This window comes from Motacilla alba, chromosome Z, assembly GCF_015832195.1.
Source record: "Motacilla alba alba isolate MOTALB_02 chromosome Z, Motacilla_alba_V1.0_pri, whole genome shotgun sequence".
Taxonomy (NCBI): domain Eukaryota; kingdom Metazoa; phylum Chordata; class Aves; order Passeriformes; family Motacillidae; genus Motacilla; species Motacilla alba.
This window is the reverse complement of record NC_052046.1, coordinates 63,602,258-63,622,648: the sequence shown is the minus strand read 5'-3', so window position 1 is coordinate 63,622,648 and position 20,391 is coordinate 63,602,258. Positions and strand designations below refer to the sequence as shown.

The following is a 20,391-nucleotide window of genomic DNA, read 5'->3' as shown; positions in this document are numbered from 1 at the left end:
CAGGAAAATAAACAATCCTTCCTACTGACATAGGTGACGGTAATGTTTTTGCCAATCCAGGGTTTGCTGTACTTCAGTTTGTGACTCATTAGAAATTTTTAAAAGGTTTGGAAAAAAACCAGTGGGAGTCTTGTTCTGATACTCTTATTTGACGGGAAATCATCTGGTTTATTGCCTTCACTTAGCTAATTCAGGGGAATGAAATTTTAAAATTATGATTAGGAAGAAACCTGAGATTACCAGTGGCCTTTCTAATAAGGTGGTATTTATGCCGTAGGCAGACTGGTGTGCACATATCTTTCTTAGAGGTTGGAATGATCTCTGATGATTTCAGAGACGATTCCTGATTTAAAGTAACACTATGTCTTTTTTTTTCTTGCAGCATGACGAGACACAAGTGGTCCTACAAATGTCCCTCACAAAGGAAGATCTTGATTCTGTGTCTCACTGGGTGGCTGATTGCACTGCTGAAGCTCCTCCATGTTGAAAGACACTTTTTTCCTTCTAAAGGCATTTACTTAGTTGAACACTTCTTGAGCACTTCTTCTTATGTTAGAAACAGATATTCATACCCTAGAAATGAGTTCCAGTATGAAATTAATTGTTCATCTATATATGAACAAGATCCTCATGAAATTGGCAAGAGTTTAGAGATAAGAAGAAAAGAAATAGTTGATTTAGCTGATGAAGATGTTGTAGCAATGACAAGTGACTGTCAAGTGTATCGTTCACTTAGGAAATACCAGCTAAAACCTGTTTCTCCAGAGGAGGAGAGTTTTCCAATTGCCTATTCTTTGGTTGTTCACAAAGATGCAGCAATGGTAGAAAGGCTCATACATTCATTGTACAGTCATCAAAATATTTACTGCATTCATTATGATCAAAAAGCAGCAAAAAGTTTCAAATCTGCTTTGAACAATCTAGCTAAATGTTTCCCAAATATTTTCATTGCATCAAAATTGGAGACAGTGGACTATGCACATATTTCACGTCTGCAAGCAGATTTTAATTGTTTGTCTGATTTGATGGACTCTCCAGTTCCATGGAAGTATGTTATCAATTTGTGTGGCCAAGATTTCCCTTTGAGATCAAATTTTGAGTTGGTTGCTGAACTGAAGAAACTTGGTGGAGGAAACATGCTGGAAACTTCAAAGCCAAGCAGTAGTAAAAGAGAACGATTTACTTATCACTATGAACTTATGAAAGTGCCTTATGAATACATGCAGATGCCTGTAAAAACCAACATTTCCAAGAATCCGCCACCTCATGATATTGAGATATTTGTAGGCAGTGCCTATTTTGTTTTAAGCCGAGAATTTATTCAATATACCCTTGAAAGCTCACTTGCAAAAGACTTTTTTGAGTGGTCAAGGGACACATACTCTCCAGATGAACATTTCTGGGCCACTCTTGTACGTGTCCCTGGGGTCCCTGGGGAAGTTCCAAGATCATCCCAGGATATAACAGACTTGCAAAGTAAAACTCGTCTGGTGAAATGGAATTACCTTGAAGACTATTTGTATCCTCCGTGCACTGGTACCCACCTTCGCAGTGTTTGCATCTATGGGGCTGGAGAACTAAGATGGCTGCTGAATTACGGACACTGGTTCGCCAACAAGATTGACTCCAAAGTAGATCCTGTTTTGGTAAAATGCTTGGCAGAAAAGGTGGCAGAACAACAGAAGGAGTGGGTACATTTGTCCTCGGATGAGCACTTTCTGCACTTAAGTTCTACGAATGCCTTGACATAGCAGCGCTGTGTTCTCTGCTGTCCCTGCTGTGTGCACAGACCTGCAGTTCTGCTGCCTTGACCTGCTGCAGGATGGCAGTGAGGGAAAAGTCCATTCTATATAACGTCCCAGGCCCTGCAGAGCCAGGTGCTTGGCTATTTATTTATGTAAAGTAATTTCTCGCTGGTTAACTGTTTTGCCACATTAAACCTGTAATTGTCTTCAGGGTGATTCTGAGATGGTGAAGTTTGCTTTTGGAGGCTCTTGTGCTCTCTGTCCTAGTAGAGTACTTCAGAACTGTATTTTACTTCAAGTGTGTTTGTATCTTTTATAAGAAACTTCAGCACTTCTGTCTGCCTCTCCTCTTTTCCTTCACTTTTGCTTTTAAAGGAAGACCTCTGTATCTGCTACCTCAGGAAAATTGCAAGTGCCCATCTCACAGAAGAAAACCAAGAGATCAGCATGAACACCAAATGAGCCATGTGACCCCACCTGAAGTTCCACACTTCTTGTCTGTGGGAGCTGCATAGATCTTTGCAATGTGAATATGACTGGATGATATAAGGGAGAGAAGATACCTATATGCTACTTTGTGTGTACCATTGTTCTCTTCTCGCAGCTAACCTGGGTGTTGCTTTTCCTTCTACAAAGCATGTGATCAGGTGTTGTGCCAACACCGTTGGTTTCACAAACAGTGTAAGTTGGTTGAAATAGTTGTGCACTGTTGAGTGCACACAGTTGTGTGTTCTCCAAAGGCAGAATACATGCATGCCCTAAGGGCAGTCTCTGCAGCCACCTGGGGGAGGTACTCGTGCCAAAAGAGGTCAATCTTCATTTCTCTCTGCCAGTAGGAATATCTTTATGTGAATTCCCAGTCCTATTGAGACTGTATCCCTACACACAGAGCTGTTTCCAGTGGGTGTTCAGCAGTGTGGTGCTTTGTTGAAGTGTTGAACGCACTAAGTTGAGCAGTAGTCATAATAGCCATATTACAGAAATGAAGACCCTGCATTAAGTGTGTTTCTGTGCAAGTCCTGTGGCTGTGCACTACCATGATCCCAGGCTGACAGGTGCCTGAATGGGCCCTGGTTCAGCTGTGGAGCAAGAGTTCTCCTACAGCCCCTGCTTGCCATGGCTCTGCCAGGCCCCCTAGTAGTGAAATGGCTCGGGAGTCTTCTCGTAGCTGGGCTTCCCACACTCTGGCATGGGGGAAGTGTTTGTAAGTGCAGGGGTCTCTGCAGAAACTTCTGCAACTCAGAAATGTTGCTGGCATTTTGGGGGTTTCCCTGGAGTGCTACCCTGCCACAAGTTGAGTTTTGGTGATTCCAGTGGATCCTGGGGTTTAGCTTTCTCTATGCCACTGTCTTCTTTCTAGCCATCTGTCTTTCATTAAGGGACCTTTCCCCATGAGTGACTTTGGGATATCTGTATCTGGTCTTACTGATCTACAGATTGCTATAGTAATGACCATATCTCATATCAATGAGAAATCTTTGTTCCTTATTTGAGCTGAAGGAACCAAGCTGCTTTTTAGTCTCAGATTTTGTCTCTAAATTTGGTCACAGTGAAGTCATTCGTGGCTCAAGACTGGTTTGAGAGTCAGGATTCTCAGGCATTTTTCCACATTTGCGACAGTGATTTTCAGTAAGCTCTCAGAGAAGCCACCTGAGTTTTCTCTTTCAGTTGTTCCCATTGTAAAATGAGAACCATCATTTTTATTGTCTTGCTAAGCACTTTGAAACCTGTGCGTGTTGTGGGTTTGGTTGCACAATACTAATTATTTAGTATTAACTTATTTTGCGGATAATTTGTTATCCACAAAACTATTTATAGAGTCTGTGTCTGCACAGGTCAAGTATTTCTTAAGTGTACTGTTTCTGAAATAAATGGGGATTATTTTTAAGTCTGTGTTGCGCACTTCAGTGACATGCCCTGTCTACTCAAGGCTGTCCTGACTTGATGTAATTTATAGTTTGTAAAAAATTAAATATTGGTAGTATTTACAGATTCATGTATTAGTGCTTGCATATAAAATAGAGTCCTCGTGTGGCAAAAAAGTTAATAAAAGAGAATATTAGGATCCCTGAGGGCCAAGCTACAGGATTCTGTACATATAAATTGATGATATATTTGAAATTTTGTATTTATTTAAACTGGCTTTATGTATGTATGTACACATATATCCATTTGGGTTTAATTGTAGTTGTTTGATCTGCCATAGATTTATCAAAATAATCCATCAGCACATTAAACTTCATTGAAGTATGTGATTCTAATCAACATGCAACTTTGTGCTATTTTAATTGAATTGGCTTGAATGATGCCTGTCATTTAACAAGTTTGAAAGAAGGCACCTCGTTCTTCCAAGGTGATGGAGAAGTGGAGGCGGATGTGGCACAGTGTGAGGCAGCATCAGCCACTTGTTTGCTAGATGAGGAAGTGGGCAGTGTACAGACTGCAACTTTATGAAGTGCTGATTTTCCAATGAATTCTAGATGTTTCTGCTGTTCTGAAAGCAGCTTTAAAGGCTATTCAAGGTTGTAGAAGGGCAGTTCACAAAAATCAGTCATTGGATTGGTGAGGCTGGAAGATCCTCTAGTCCAGCCTCTTGCTCAAAACAGGATCAACACTGAATTTGAGCTGGCTTTCTTGGGTTTTCCCAGGACTCTTGCAGACCTCTAAGGGAGGAGGAATATATTCCAATGTTTCCAAAGAAAAGAGCAGTCAAAATATTAGTGTCTTAACTTTTGAATAGGTTTCTCTCTGTTTTTTGGCCTTGCATTCAGCCATGTTGCCATACTGATGCCTGGATCACAGTTAAGTGATAAGACTACAGGGATGGGTAACATCATCATCATCATCATCACTACTCTTTACACAGGTAGGTCTGCCATTGTTGGCATGACCCAAGGCATGATACACAAACTTTCTGTAGTAAAGTGGCTGAACCTAGTTTATGGCAAAACAAAAAGTTTTATTTCGGCTGAAACTTAGATTGTAGGCGCTTACCTGCTCTCACGTGGTTTGTTGGGGGTTTTTTTGGTGGTTTTCTTTGTTTGTTGGTTTGGTTTTATTTTCCTTAATAAAGCTTAGATTTCCTTTTTTTTCCCTCTTCATTCTTTTCCTCACTTCTAAAAGATTCCCCTTCTAAGTTTTTTCACAAATTTGAAGTACACATACATTTGCACAAATTGGTTTCTTCTGTATTTGTTCTGCTGAATAATCACTATGCTGGCCTTCTTCCACCCACCCTGCCCTGTGCTGGTCACATGGAGAGTCTGGACTATCAGTTGACCTAGTTTTCCCATTCAGGAAGGATGCATAAGGAAGGCAATAGTACTGCTCCTGGCTGTCAGTGCTGGTCTATATGTCCAGCCCACCATTTTATTAGTGTCTGAAAACAGCAAAAATGCTGAATGCATTCCAGCACAGACAAATTAAGTAAGGAAGAAAAGGAAATAATGAGCTTTAGTGAAAGAGATGCAGAGCCAACATTTGTACTACTTGTCATGTTAATGAATTTATTAGGCTAGACATGTAATCTGGAGGATAATATATACCAACATAAATGCCTCACTATGTATTTTCTTTGGCGTGGGAATAAAAGGATGTGAAAGGAAAGACTAGGAATTAGACTCTAATCTGTAATTGTAATTAAAACAGACTTGGCCTGTTGAGTATTTCTATGACTACAGTGTCATTACTGTAGCATTTAAATGAGAATGTTTAAACATAAGAAAACCAGTATTTAAACAGCAAATGTGGAGTATGTGTGGCACACTAATATGTGTTTACAGTGTGACCTTGAGTTTTATTTCAGGTACAATATCTGTTTTAAATCGATGTTTTTACAGAACCTGGGTTGCTCCTGGTGATGATAATTTCTGCTCACAGAAGTGATACTTCAGAACAATGTGATCTGTTACTGAGACGCAGTAAATCTGTACTGAAAGTACCCCAGTGCTGTTTAGTATTTCAAGCTGACAGTTACACACTCTATCCTGGTCCTATTTCTTCAGAGCTACATAACTCTTTCATTTTCTATGGCTAAGGGATACTCATCTTTATAATACCAGTTTTTTTTAGAAAACAGAGAAAGCAAAAACCACAAACCTTTGTATGAGGCATTTTTTCAAGTAGGAAAGTCTATGGCAAGTTTTTGATAGCAGGAGGAGGGTGGGCGTGGATTCTGTGAGAAGATGCCAGGAACTTCTCGACATATCTGACAGAGCCTGTGCCAGTCAGCTCCAGGATGGACTTCCTGCTGGACAAGGCTGATGATGATAGCACCTCTGGGATGACATATTTAATAAAAGAAAAAAAAACATACCAAGCAACAGCAGCTACAGCCAGAGAGGAGAGATTGAGGCTGTGAGAGACACCTCAGTAGGTACCGCATCAGTGAAGAAGGAGGGGCAGGAGGTGCTCCACATGCTGGAGCTGAGATTCGTCTGCAGCTTGTGGTGCAGACTGTGGTGAAGCAGCTGTGCCCCTACAGCCCATGGAGATCCAAGGTAAAGCAGAGATCCACCTGCAACCCATTGAGGAGCCCACACTAGAACAAGTGCATGCCCAAAGATGGCTACAACCCCATGGAAGGTCCACACTGGAGCAGGGTCCTGGCAGGGTCTGTGGCCCCATGGAGAGAGAAGCTCACACAACAGCAAGTTTCCTGGCAGGATTTGTGACCCCATGAGGGTATCACACTAGAGTAAGCTGTGCCTGAAGGATTGCTCCCTGAGGAAGGTAGCGTCATGAGGAAGGGGTAAGGGAAGGTGGGGTTTTTAAAGGTTTGTTTTTAATTTTCATTTCTCTAGTCCTGATTGGTAAGAAATTTATTTTCCCCAAGCTGAGTCTGTTTTGTCCATGACAGTAATTAATAGGTGAACAATCTCTCTTTGTCCTTATCTCAACCCAGAAGCCTTTCATTATGTTTTTTCTGCCCAGGCCATCAGAGGAGGGAAGTGACAGAATGGCTTTGGTGAGCAGCTGACATCCCACCAGGGTGAACCCAACCTAGATGGAAAGGAGTTAGACGGTATTTTTTAAGGTGGGGGCAAGGACAGTAAGTTTTATTGCTACTGAGCCTTCATTTATATGTCTTAGCAGAGATTTAAGTGGAAATGCTTACATATAGCATGGTTGCTACTGCCATTTCTGATCGAGGTAAGTGAGACTTGAGTTAGTAATTTTAAAAACAAAGATGATTTAGCAAAGAAATTCCTGGAGCTGTATCCATTTCTTGTCTTGTAAAAAAATAGCGGCTTAAAAATTTACTGGAATTTGACTAGAGGACTACAAAAAGATTCAGGGGACTGGGCTGGTTGCATCAAAGAGGACAGAAAAAGGAGCATCTGATTTTTCTGCTCATGGCAGGTGAATGTTTTTTTTATGATGCTTTCTGTATTATATGTAGTAACAAATTTTTAATATGAGCTGGTTTGAAAAATTATTGACTGATGTCCCATTTGCATCTTAAGCATTTGCTTCTAACACGTGGGCTTACTCAAAAGACTCTTCTCTGGGCTACAGTTAGAGACTTCACTGTGATTTAGATTAAACAACAACAGCTTTTTTATTGCTGAGCCTCTTTTCTCTGCCTGAATTTGTGCTCTGAGATGGAAAGGATGGCAAGTCTAAGTTTTGCCTGGGGCAATGAGAAGATGGAGAGTATACAGAGATGCTGCAGGTGGCATTATTGCCACCATACCAGCTGTTATGCTACTATATTTATAGCCATTATGCTATTAATGTTGTTGTGTCATAACAGCTGGAAAATAAGAATAACTGCAATTTATACTGTAGAGATTCAAATCACCATTTATTAATAACTGTGGCAGGAATTGAAAACCATACTTGGACATAACTACGCACAAATATTTCAGTACTAAGTTGCTAGGGACCTTAGGAAGTAGGATGAAAATACAGGTGGTATATGCATTTTTATCTGATGCACAGAATAATTACATCCATTTCAAGACCTTTCAGATGGGAGAAAGCAGAAGTACTCTTGATACAGAGGTTTGATATAGCAGAATTGAAGATCCCAATTTATTTTCTCCAAGCAGTGTTATGCTTGCTTTTTTCCCCCTATTGTTGTTTCTTACCTTTTAATGCAGCAGTCCCAGCTTCTTTATGGTTGTAAGGCACCCATCTCAATTAAATTTTATTACTTAGTCCTCATTTACTCTAATCTGCTTTGGAGCCTAAAACTTCCTTTCTGCCCCTGTAACAGTTTTAAGGATTCTTAGTGCAATCAGCATGTGCCATGAGTGGATTTCTATTTAATTGACTTTAGTGGGACATGTGCATATGCTCAGCTATCCTGGGCCTGAACTGGTACATTTATGTGCTCAAATCACTGGGAGATTAACTGTGTTTTATTCCACTTGTATTTAAAGCAAAAATTATCAAAAATGTCCCTTGTTCCTATGCCAAACTTAACTTCTTCCTCTTGTGTAGAATTCTGTGTGGTACAGGAGGTATTTAGATTTAGATATAGATATAAAGGGTTGTAGAGGCTATATCAAGAAGATATATCCAAGGGAGTAAAATCATGTACATTACCAAAAAAAAAAAAAAATTTGCTTTGGAAAAGCAATTCCAAGTAATTGAATAGGGATGACGTAGAGCTGTTCTTGTAAGAAGTTGGAGTCACTTTTTTTTTTTTTTCCTGATTTTTATATTGCTAACAATATTCTTTTAAATGCTCTCTTAGTTCCAAGCTGTTGCCCAGGAGGGATGTGTGCCCATCCCTCTCTGCAGAAACAAGTTGTATTTCTGTGAAACCATCAGCAGGCTTCGGTGGTTTATTTCTTTTCTAGGTCTCAGATTCCAGATTTGGGTATGGTAGAGCAGAACAAGAAAAGCATGTGTCTGTTGGCATGCAAGTGACTGGACAAGTCAGACTCTTGAAGATGGAGCTGCCTCCATGAACCAAGCTGGAGCAGGAATCAGGCCACTCAGCCAGCAGAGCAAGCATTGTCTCTGTTTCTTTTCATTAGAGCACATCAGCATTATAATTTTCCAGACCAGCCAGCTAATCATATTATCTGTGTTGTTTTTATTGGCTGAAGAATCATGACATTCTCTCTTATGGCCTTAAATTAAGATCTGTTTAAAGTCTCTGTACATAGATCTTTGGAGCAGACACAGTAAGATCTCAATTACTGTATGTCTTGTCCTCATTTGGAATGAAGGCAGCCAAATCAGGTTCTGCAGTAATAAAACCATAGAGCTGAAGACATGAAAAACTGAGTCATCCTTAAATTGAGTAGTTGTAGCATTTTATTTCTCTGCAGTCATTGAGGGGATACCTTAGCATTCAGTTTGAGAAATCTGAGACATTTAATAAAGCAGAATACCAACAAGAATAGACATTAAAGAAAGATTTACCTGGAGCGCTTACCTGAAAGGTTTTTTTTTCAGTCTGTGTGAAGTGATATGCTTCCATTTCAGTTGTTGGACAGATGTGCACACCACAGAGCTGCTGCTGGCACTGTGGCACCATCATGAGTTTCCCCAGTGCCTCAGAGACTGCGCTGTCCCCCGCTGAGGCACTGCTCACTGCAGTCACTAGGCAAGGGGCAGAAGAGGTGGCCTCTGTCCCACCATTCTAGAAATAACCCTTTGGGCGGTGATCCTATCTAGCAGTGTTTCAAGGCCATTGGAGTGGACAATGCTAACAGAAAAGCTCCAGTGTTACAGTCTTAGGAAGGAGAGGAGACAAGGTCTGGGCGGCATGGCTCCCAATGAGAAAAGGCACTCAAACATACAGACATGCTGTATGATGCTTCAGATGACCTGCTGTAGGAAGTGGAAGTTTGGGTTGTGATTAAGTGGTAAGTGCACTTTGAAAGCCAGTTTAACCTGCAGCAATAACTCATTTGCTTAGCCCAAGAGTATTTGTGCCCCGCTTCAACAAAAGAGTTTTTTCTGCTGTCATATTTCTGTTATTTGTGTTTGCTTGGGGTTTTTGACAGATTTATTTTTCAAATCTGTTTCAAATTTTTCACCAACTAAATCTTGGGTTCTGCATGATATTCAGGTCTAGCTGAGGAGTAGAGTGACAACTTTCCATAGACTTTCCATATTTTCTAGGTTAGCTGATGGTAGCATGAAGTTTGGATATTGTTCACAGAAAGATTAAAATTAAACTGAAATGTTTTCTGTTAAACAAGTGGCACTTTGCATAGTGTCTGAAAAAGATGGCTCTGAATATCTGCTGTCCTGGTGCCTTCTGCTTCAGCAGAGGTGTGATGAACCTTTGGCTTCATAAACCACAGTGGCTGCTGGGCTGTAAAGAGAAAAGCCCTGAATTCTCTTTTGGGTACTCTTAACTGAACTCACTGTCCAAGACTTGGTTAGGTGGCAGCACTGGTGATAAGATAATGTTTGCCCACATAGTCAAGTCATAGGGATGTGAGAGGCACATGCTCAGACAGTTCAGTTGGTATTTGGCTGTTTTTGCATGGAGTCAAGTAGTGATGCCATCCTGCAGTGGTGTCAAGACAGTCAGTCAAAGGGTAGGGCGCACCCAGGAGCTTCTCTTGTCTCCAAGGCTGGGATGGGGGTATGTTTGAAGATTGGAATGCCAAACCAGGGTGAGTTGCATAGCTGCTGGGTCTTTCCCTGCTAGGTTACTTTGCTTCACAACAAACTGGTCCGGCAGTCTTTCTAACAGTGGATTAATTCCCCTTTCCTTTGGCTGCTGGGTAAATGCTGCTGCTATATCCTTTTATTTCTGTTTTCTTTTGAGTCTATTGTTGTGATCAACCATTTGTCCTTTTGTGTGATGTGTACAAAAAAAGCAATTCCATAGACATGTCCTTGCTGAGAAGTCCTGGAAGGCACAATTGGGCCATTGTTCAGCACTGCAGTTGACCCAGCTGATGCGAACGAATCGTGTGCTGAATGTTTAATGGAAACTGAGTATGGATGAGTGACTTGACCAGATAAAAGTAAAATAACACACAGAGGGAAGGGAAAGCAGCCAAAAAGAAATTATGTCAGTGCTTCTGATAAATGGAAATGTCTTCCTTTTTTGACCCCAAGCAACTTGATCTTGGACCATAAGTGAAGAAAATGAACATATCAGCTACTACATATTGCTTAATCTTAGCAGGCAGGAATATAATGGAGGTCTAGTGGTTGGAACATGGTTCCAGATATCCAAAATAAAATTAAAATTACAACTCTTTCTCAGCAAAGGAATTTGCCTTTAGAAGAAATTGTTGAGGAGTATGTTTGATTCTTTGTCATGTGAAGATATTAGTAGTTTAGCAGTAATTGCAAGGCTTGCAATGGGAATGACTCAGATTTTTCATTGTCTGTGCTATGCAAAAGGAAGGCTACGTTTGCCCAAGGCTGCAGATACGATCACAGAACCAGCTTAGGAAAAAATCTAAAGCTAAACCCAAGTGGGAGTAGGAGGTGCTCATTTTGAGCATCATGAACATAAAGGGCCCTTGCATTAATTAACACCAGTTATGGTGATCTAGACTTAAAAGTAGTTAGCTTTATTTTTTTTGCTCTTGTTCACGCAGCTGAAAGCATACTAGTAGGAAAAGTTACACCTGTTTAGCAGTGTAGTTTATCCTTATGTAGGTTAATCTTGTTAGGACAGAGAATAAACAGTAAAAAGGATGATCATCTGTACAGCACATACAGAAGCAGCTATATCAATAACAAGTCATTAACCTAATCAAAGGTATTAGACCAATACAGACACTTCAATGAAAAGGTCAGAAGACCTGAGATCCAGTAATCCAACTGGTAACTGTGGCCCTGGGAGTTTTAAGGGCTGTCAGTCAGCTGATGTCAGTTCCTGGGTTGGGGATGGGGGAAAAGTCTTCAGCTGGCACTTGTGATTGCTGCTCGTGCAGCAGTAGAACGCCGCTTGTGAGATTTTATGCTACAGCCTTCCATACTAATACATGTACTCAGAGTGCCAGCCTACAGGCTAAAGGAAAGCCACCAGCTAGTGATGCAAACTCAGTCTAAAAGCCAAGCTGAAGTTTTTGAAGTCATATGCTACTGGAAAGCTCTAACAGGAGTTAATGGAGGGGTACTGTTGCTGCACAGTCACACCTTGATTCCTCCTTGGTGTAAGGTATCACTCTCTCTCCCAGCACAATCCCATTTCAGACTTCAAAGTGTTGCTTTTTGGCTGTTTGTTGCCTCCACAGGGATCCCCTTCCTGCCACCAGATTGCCTTTAAAATTATAAATGAGGCTTACTCAAAGGCTTCTCAGGAAGCCTTGAGAGTGACCCAGCAATTTTTCTGGTTCTAGAAATCTTTCTTCCATTTCCTGAAACAAAGTTTTAGACTTCAGTTTTCCAGACTCTGGGGGGGCCTCCTCAGAGAAAGATTACAGTTTAACTAAATATTAGGAAGAAAGAGAAATGGTGTAAATGAGTCACAGAAGTAAAATGTAATTTCTGCCTGTAATTCAGGCTGTTGTTTCAGGACCATGCTCCAAGGGACTGATCCCTTCTGGCTATGGCTGCAGCAACTCACCCTGTTTTTTTCTTTTTTTCCAGTGTTGGAAATGACTTCCATAGCAAATCAGTTTTACACTTCTGTTGAAAAATATCTTAAATTTAATAACTCTGAAATGAACATTGATGTGTAAGGGCAATCAGAGTGTTCATAAGTGGACAATGATCCTGATGCTGCATTGGACCAGTCAACTGGCTTTTCCCTATGGGCAATCTGCATTACCCTACATTTATAAAATGTTTATTTCACAGTCAAATTGGTTAAAGAACGATTCTGTTTGCAGATATTACTCTGAGAGCAGGATTTCTTAATGAAGACATCAGTTTATCCCAGGGCTGGTAGCACAGCTGAAGGACTTGCTGCTGGGAGGGAGGGAGGGATGATCCCCCAGGCACAGCTATGCCATGCCCAAGGAGAGAGAGCTCTGCAACCCTCCCTCCCTAGTGGCAGGGGAGGGAATTCTGTGAGGCCAGGGGGCTGGGGACTGCAAATGATGCTGTGGGAGAAAGATGAAAGCTGAGTATCTGCGTAAAGACAGTATGTTTACTCTGCTTGTTTAGTGTAAGATGCAGATGGTATGAAGGCTCCTTTTCCCTGGTCCCAATATGCATTTTGTTGCTTTAACTTTTGTTAGTATTTTTTCCATTATTACTTTTATTGCTTTGAAAAATGCAGGTTATCTAAGATGACCTCCAAATGAAGTGAGTGGCCAATATCTTAATCACATACCTGGGGTCTTACCTTCTTCCTGGATCTATATGTATAGAAATAGCAATTTTTTTAATCTGAATATAGCCAAAATAGTGCTAATGTCTATATTCTGGTTTTATTGTGCTCAAGTCAGCCACCATTTAAGTGACATTTGTTTTTTCTAGGCCCCCTCCTAGGTCTGTACAAAGGTATAAATACAGACAGTCCCTGAATTTCGTAGTTTTGATATTGCAAGTAACCAGATATGACAGCAAAGCATGACAAAGAGTCAAGACATCACAGGGACAGAATATCTCTGAAAAGAAAATGTTTAAAAGTAAAAGAAGTTAATTTGCTTGGCTTCTGCTATGACAAAGCCATTTAAATAGCATCAGTTGGATGATAGTTACAGTTAGATTTGAAACAAAACTCTAGCTTGATATTAAATTATATGAGGTTTCAAGGAGGTTACCAGTCAACTTGTCAGAAAATATCTGCTGAAACTGCTGTTCTACAGAATTCTGGACTTAACACAAAACAATTTCCTCTTCAACCATTTTGACTTCCTTTTGGAAAAAAAGTTACATTTTAAAGTTTACCCTGGGCTTTATTGTTCCTTGAATGTGAAAAACTCAGGTTTCCAGGTGAAACATTTTCCATTTCTCAGTGAAAATATTACTAGGTGCTGTGGCATTGTAATAGGTGTTATGCTATTGGAAGTGAATCTGTCTGGAAAATGTGTTGACGAACAGAAGTGTTAATGAAAGGTATGCAAACAAATCTCAAGAAACATTTGACCACATATTAATAACTTGATGGCATGTATATACTCTGAATATCCTCTCCAAAATATATGTATTCTTATCCTGGCCCCTTTTCCACATCCTTCCCTCCTGATTTATCCTATATAGCACTTCTTTCTGTATTTGTGGCTGAGTAAATTCTGCTTTGCAGCCTGCCTGTGATAGCATTTGTCCAGATAAACTCATTCAAGAAGAATGAATTATGAAGGTGTAAATTGCCTTTGGCCAGGGGAGAGGAAAATTTATTTTTCATATTTTTCATGTGTGGCCTAAAATAGCAAGCAAGTAGCAGCATGAACAGGAGCTAGGACGTTGGACTTGGCCCCTCAAAGAGCATTCACAGAACTGGAGTGTTTAGGACTCACACTGAATGGGGATGTCACCATTTAAAGTGCAAATGAATCTTGCAAAACAACCCAGCAGTAAATAATAAATGTGTGGTACCTCTATTAGGATGTGAACCTCAGCAAAATCCTGTGACTCTGTGTATAGGTGTGCATGTCCTTGCTGCCATGAGTAAACATTTGACTCACTACTTGGTAAATAGGTTTACAATCAGGCCATGTATGGTGAATAATGCAACGGTTATCAACGGGATATGTATTTCTAGATGCTGAAAGTTGGTTTTGGTTCAATAATTTATGAAAATTAATCATGCTGTCTCCATCAGCCTTGGGAATGTCTGCAGTACACATCAGCCCAGAAGGTCACTCTGAGGATTATTTATTTCTTGCTTCATATTGGCTTCCTCCCACAGTACTAAAGAAAAAAACATTTCTGCTCAGTATATTCTGCCAGTTAATATAGATGGGTATAAATAGATGTACATGTATATGTTTTCATTGCGATCTCATAGACTCTGATTAGGGGCTTCATGTCCTTATTTGACCTGTCAGTTGTTTAATTTATGTTTCTTTCCTTTCTAACCTACATAATTGTCTTGCAGTCACCTAGAAACCCACAGAGTAGTTTTTGTGCTGCTTGTGGGGACAGACTTGCTGAGCAGCAAGCTTCAATAAGGCTGAGCTTGTCTGAAATAAATATGATTTTAGGCTTCAGAATCTCGGGCCAGCAGAAATCAGGAAATGCATGTAAGAAGAAAATGCAATAAAAAATCCTGCTCCAACTGCACTGCCCAGGCAGATCCTAGAGGCTGCCTTTGGAGAACTAACAAAGTTATGGCCAAAGCAGTCTCCTAATAGCAATTTGCTTATTATCTGTCCATATTAGCTTACATTCACCTTACTCATGTGCCTTTCCAAGGTTTTATAGGCTAGAAAGCACCGCTGCTTCTCTTGTCCCAAAGGATATGGCTATTGTTTGAGGAGCCCATTTAGTTCTCCTGCAGACGTGCTCTGTAATGAGAAAGGTCTGTTGCCCTTCTGCCTGTAAGCCAGGTGTGCCATGCATGCCCTTTAGCAGCCATGTAGTTCAAGCAGTGACAGTGCTTTCTGGGCCAGAGCTGAAAATGAATCTTGGAAAAATTACTGCATCAAATGCAGGCAAAATGATAAACAGTAAAGGAGAAGTGAAAAAAGCAGAAAGTTTTAATTCCTAAAAATACTGCTCTGGGTTTTGTGTATGATGCTCCCGTGAATTTCACAAGAGGGGCCAGCTGTGGCACACAGCATTGAAGGCAGTTTGCCTAACCACAGGCTGCAAACAGTAGAGTTTGCAGGAAGGGGGAGAAAAAACCCAATTCACTTAGTTTGCCACCCTATCTAAGACAAATATGTTATGTAGCAGGTTACTGGTTTACCAGGCCTAATGCTTCACTTTGCTTTTCAACATAGACAGCCCTGATAGGAAAAGCTATTAGAAAAACTCACTGGAAAACAATGTGTCACATTTTGTACTGAACCACTGTAGGAAAAGGTACTTACTGTACCTTCCTGAAGCACATGGTAATGACCTGAGTCGCTGAAAGATTGGTTTAGGCTTGGCTTTATCTCAAAGAAGACAAATAAGGAAGGTCATTTATGCACTCTGTGTCATAGGGATGATTTTACTCTTTGATAGTTCATGAGAGCCCTCATGAACCATCTGGAAGGAGCTTTGATACATAAATCTCATCTAGTCATCTCTTGAAAACAGTGACCTTCAAAACAATGAGTCAGCCAATGACGGAAGCAATGCAGAAACACATTTAACAAAATTGCTGCCTTTGCTTTTGTGAGTGTCAGTGCTTCAAGAGGATGGAAAGCAATGGTGGTCACCCAAGACACCACTTCCAAGTAGCAAATGTGATTTGCAAAATACATCCACGTGGTTTTCAAGTGCAAAGCTTGTGACAGCTTCCCCACAAGATGGGGAGATGTGTGTCTGTGTCTGTGTGTATGTTTGAAGGCATGCATGTGCATGCCAGTCACCTTGGTGCTTTGTATTAAGTTGTCCTTTTGTGGTTTTTTGTTTGTTTTTTTTTTAACAAAATCAACATTCTGCCATGTGGGCTGTGGTTTTCTTGTGCTGTGTGTGACTCAGGTTGATCATCAGGGCTGCCTTGAGGAAAATTTTATGGCCCACCTGAGATATTTGTGTATGTATCAATGTATAATAATGTAATCCACTACTAGTCCAGGTACTCTGACCTGCACTTAATGGATGTTGACAAATGGAGGAAAGTGGTTTCTCTGCTTGGCCAGACTTCTCAGATTGTCATTGCGCCAGGCTCTGTGCCATACTGCCATGAGTCTGACTCACTGTGGGTTTCTGCTGGCTGGGCCAATCCCTCAGAGACCTCAGTCTGATGCCATGCTGGTCTCCTCCTCACTCCAGGTGGAAAGTCTCTTCTGTGCTCTGTCTCCATGGACTTGGGCCTTTGCACTTTCATGTCCTACAGAAGTTCAGAGTAACCCGCTCAGCCCGCAGCCGACTTCCTCAGCCACAAGAAGAATGTCCTCTAAGCCTAAAAATTACCACAGGGACAAGAGTATAATTAATATGAAGTTTATTTTCTCCCCTTTCTGCCACAGTTAAAGCATTTATCTCAGCTTTCCTTAATTTTCTGTCCTCTGGAGCTTACATTAGGGCCTACCATGTACTCCCACATGAAAAAGAAATGGGATCCTTCAATTTTCTCACCTGAACAGCTTTGATGCATCTTCTTTGATGCATCGATACATCTTCTTTGATGCATTGTCTCGTGGAAAAGAGGTGTGACCTACTGAGGTTCCGGGCATGAGTGTGGTATTTGGTTATTCCTAGGAGAAAATTGGATCAAATAGTGATACAGTGTAAGACTTACTCTCCAGGGTGCAATGGTTCAGGAGGGATTTGTGCAGTCTGCCTTAGTCAGAGGGGAAAATCACTGATAGCAGATGTTTTGTGTAGGCAAGCACAAGCTGAGAGCAAGATCTGATGCCATTTGCCCTAGCCATTGCACAAACATTAATCTCCAGGTTTTAATACCAATTTATTTTATGCAGAAACTGTTAAGATATTGTGTAGTGTTTTCAAGACACTTCGTTGCAGAGATTACTAGTGACCTAGGAAAATCTTCTCATTTTGCACAATATAACCCCTGGTGATTAGGACTTAAAAAAAAAAAATGAACAAGAAATTTTTGTTATTATAATGAAAAATTGCATTAAAATTAGAACAGGTTGCTGTAAAATGGGTCAGCTAGTCATACACATTTATAATCACTAAGAGGATTTATGTTAAACGACATGAGGATTTAATTTTGTATATTTGTAACAATTCCCTTCCTCTTTCCCAAAACAAAAACCCATTCTCTAGTCAAGGATGAATGATGCTACATGTTTTTTACAGAGAGGGCTCTTAAAAGCAATCTGAGGTCCTCTTTCCAGTGATTTTGTGATAGTGACGTTAAGTGACATGATGTGTGACCCACTGAATGGAAAGTGTGATGACTAGAGACAGACAAAAGGCCAGAAAAGTTCTCCCTGTATAAGCTAACCATAACCCATTAATGCTGGCCAATTAAAAGCAATCCAAATTATGGGAAATAAGGCTGAGTTTAACTAGTAACCAGAGAAATATGAAGAAGAATTTGTAGGTGGGAGACAGGAGTGAAATTCAAGCAAGTCACTGTCTCCAAAAAAATGAATTGAAGTTCAGAACACAGAAGACTTGTGCTGGAAGGACAGTCAAAAGTAGCAAAAGATAGGGAAACTGGCAAAAAAGAATAGGTTGAAGTAGGATGAAGCTGAAGAAAAAGGCAGTGCTGCTCGGGGTTGCATGCACATGAGGAACTTGGCAGGGAATGATTGATGACTCTGTAGAAATTGAGGAGGCCCCATTTTCCGCTGTACAGTTGAGTTAATTTGGATTTTTCACAATGAATTGGTATCCAGCAGCCTGTGGTTTTGTGTCTTGCAAGCCTGAGCAATTAGTCATGTTAGTTGCTACCCAGAAACCTGAGGGTTTTGCTGGTAAGGGTTTCCTCCTTTGTACTGAAGACCATTGTGTTTGCTTCTGAAAAGTGGAAGAGAAGATCATGTTTTAGTGTGCACTCATTCATTTCCCTGGTAAAATGCTCTCAGTCTCTGCAAGGTGCCTGAGAACATCATGAGACCAGAACTTCCACAGGCAAATCCTTGAGGATTTGGCAAAAAGCCATCTTTCTCATTGGTGGCTGAAAAAATCCTATATGTCATGTAGCAGACTATTTCACTGTCCAAACTTAGAGGCAGGTTTTCTCTAATATTCACAGAAAGGTACCATTGTCTGGACCAGGAGATAGGCTTTCGGGAAAATTGGAGTTCAGTGTGTTTTCCTCAATGATCAAAATGTTTCCTTTTTTTGCTGTGTTTTCTAACGCCTTCATCTGACAAATTTGGCTCTAAACAGAGATAATGATTTGTAGGAACCACAGCATGGAAGATAGGCAGGGTGATGTTGACAGTAAGGATGCTGTCCTCTGAAAGAAGTGTGTCTGCTTCTCATAATGGCTCCTGGAGCAAGTGCCACTGTGGTGCTGCTCCTCTGAGGACAATGGGAGGTGGCTTAGAGCCTGCAAGCCTGCAGAGTGACAGGGCTGCTTCTGCATACGCTCCTAGGAGACTACAGGTTGTTCAGTTCTTCATGGTGTTGCTGATTTCTCACAGTTTTAAATACTGCACTCTCAATTCTTTAAATAGGCAAAGGGGCTCAGAAGCTCAGCAGAAGCAGCTGCAGTAGTGCAGGACGTGGCTGCCTGTGCTCGGCTGTTGTGTGTCCTGGTAGATGGGTGTGGGCTTTGCTTGGAGCTCACAGTTGAACTGTGTTTTACAGTGTGAAGAGTGCTTTTTAAGACAGTAAAAAAAAAAATAGAAGAGGCCATAAAAGGTTTTGATTTGAACTTGGTGTGTTAATTTTACTGCAGACATTTAAGTGTTACATACATGAGAAGGTAATTAAAAAACCTTAGAGCCTGGGCAGTTAAATCAACAAAGATCCTGAGCCTGTGTTGCTAGGAATGCCCATTCCTCTCAGCTGTGCATAGCTCCACAGAGACTTTAGGATGGTGAGGAGATGCTGTGTTTGTTTTGGAACCATGTTCAGGTGAATGCATATGACTGAAAACTGTATCCTTTGGGCTGTGAAGTCAACGGGGCTGCTCCTGACCTGTGAGTGACAGGGTCATAGACTGCATACTGTGAAGTGGAAGGCTGCTTGGGTCTCTGGAGAAACCCCAAGGATGCTACAAGCTTAAAAGCTAAAATCTAAAGAGAGAGATGAGGACAGGGCTTTGGGATGCAGTCTGAGGAGAAATAATTACTATAAAAGTAAGGTATATTTCCAAAGAAATTACCAAATGGAAAAGCCCCTTGCATTTTGAGAATTAATGTCATCTAGAAAAAAATAAAGTTTGAAAAAGATAGCTTTTTGCAGTGTCCATTAAATGGAAGAGCCATCTGATAAACTCTGTCTGGAGAATAGGGGGGAGGCTGCAGGAATTGTCACAAGCTGCCTCTCCTATTTCCTTCTAGTGATGATTTAAAACAGTATTGCTTCTGTACTATTGAGAAAGCTCTGTGAGGAAGCCTACTAGGAAGGCAGCTCTAAGAGTTCTGGGGAAAACAAGAAACTCTCTCTTAGTGAGCAAGCTCTTTCACACAGCAGAAAGTTCTGCTACTTCCTGTGGCTTGGCGGGCTTTGTCAGTTGGCAAGTTGTCACCAGTGTGCGGTGAGCAGGGCAGCTCCTCTGCACCAGCTACTGTAAGGAGATACTCGGGTTTCTGCACCAGCTGACACAGGGTTCAAGCAAGTTATTTTTCTGAAGCAAGACTTTTTGCATCTGTTCCTCACTGGAGGCAGAATTTAGTAGGACTGTCTCTGTTTTCTCATTATGCCAGAGACAGCAGATACAGCATCCCTGTGCGAGCACATGTATATGCATAAGTCTGTACATATATACATTTCTGTGTCTATTTATGAGGATGTATAAATACATGCTTTCATGTAAATAGAAACATAAAATACATACTCTAAAATAAAGGCTTTGTCTTTGCTTTCCTGAATCATAGACAATTATGTTGTTGCAACTCTCCAAATGAAAACATGTAAAGTTCATGTTTTTCTCTTTGACCTCTGCTTAAGGACTTTCCTGCTGCTGTCTGTACTTAGGTAGGTGCTTTCATGAGTACAAAATGCATATTAATGACTTCTGGTCAATTTCTTCCCACTTTATTGGCATGGTTATTAGAGTATGTTATGCTATTTT

The 20,391-nt window shown here is 40.8% G+C and overlaps 1 protein-coding gene across 7 annotated transcripts in view; it reads left to right on the top strand.

The window, feature by feature from the left end:
- The window catches only part of GCNT4 (glucosaminyl (N-acetyl) transferase 4), a 36,243-nt gene extending 16,078 nt beyond the window's left edge, over nucleotides 1-20,165 (top strand). For all 7 annotated transcript variants that reach the window (XM_038124263.1, XM_038124264.1, XM_038124266.1 and 4 more), the window contains one exon: nucleotides 383-20,165. In XM_038124263.1, coding sequence (XP_037980191.1) covers nucleotides 383-1,751 — 1,369 coding nt within the window. In that variant the 3' untranslated portion in view covers nucleotides 1,752-20,165. The remainder of the gene's footprint in view (nucleotides 1-382) is intronic.
- Nucleotides 20,166-20,391: the final 226 nt, after the last annotated feature.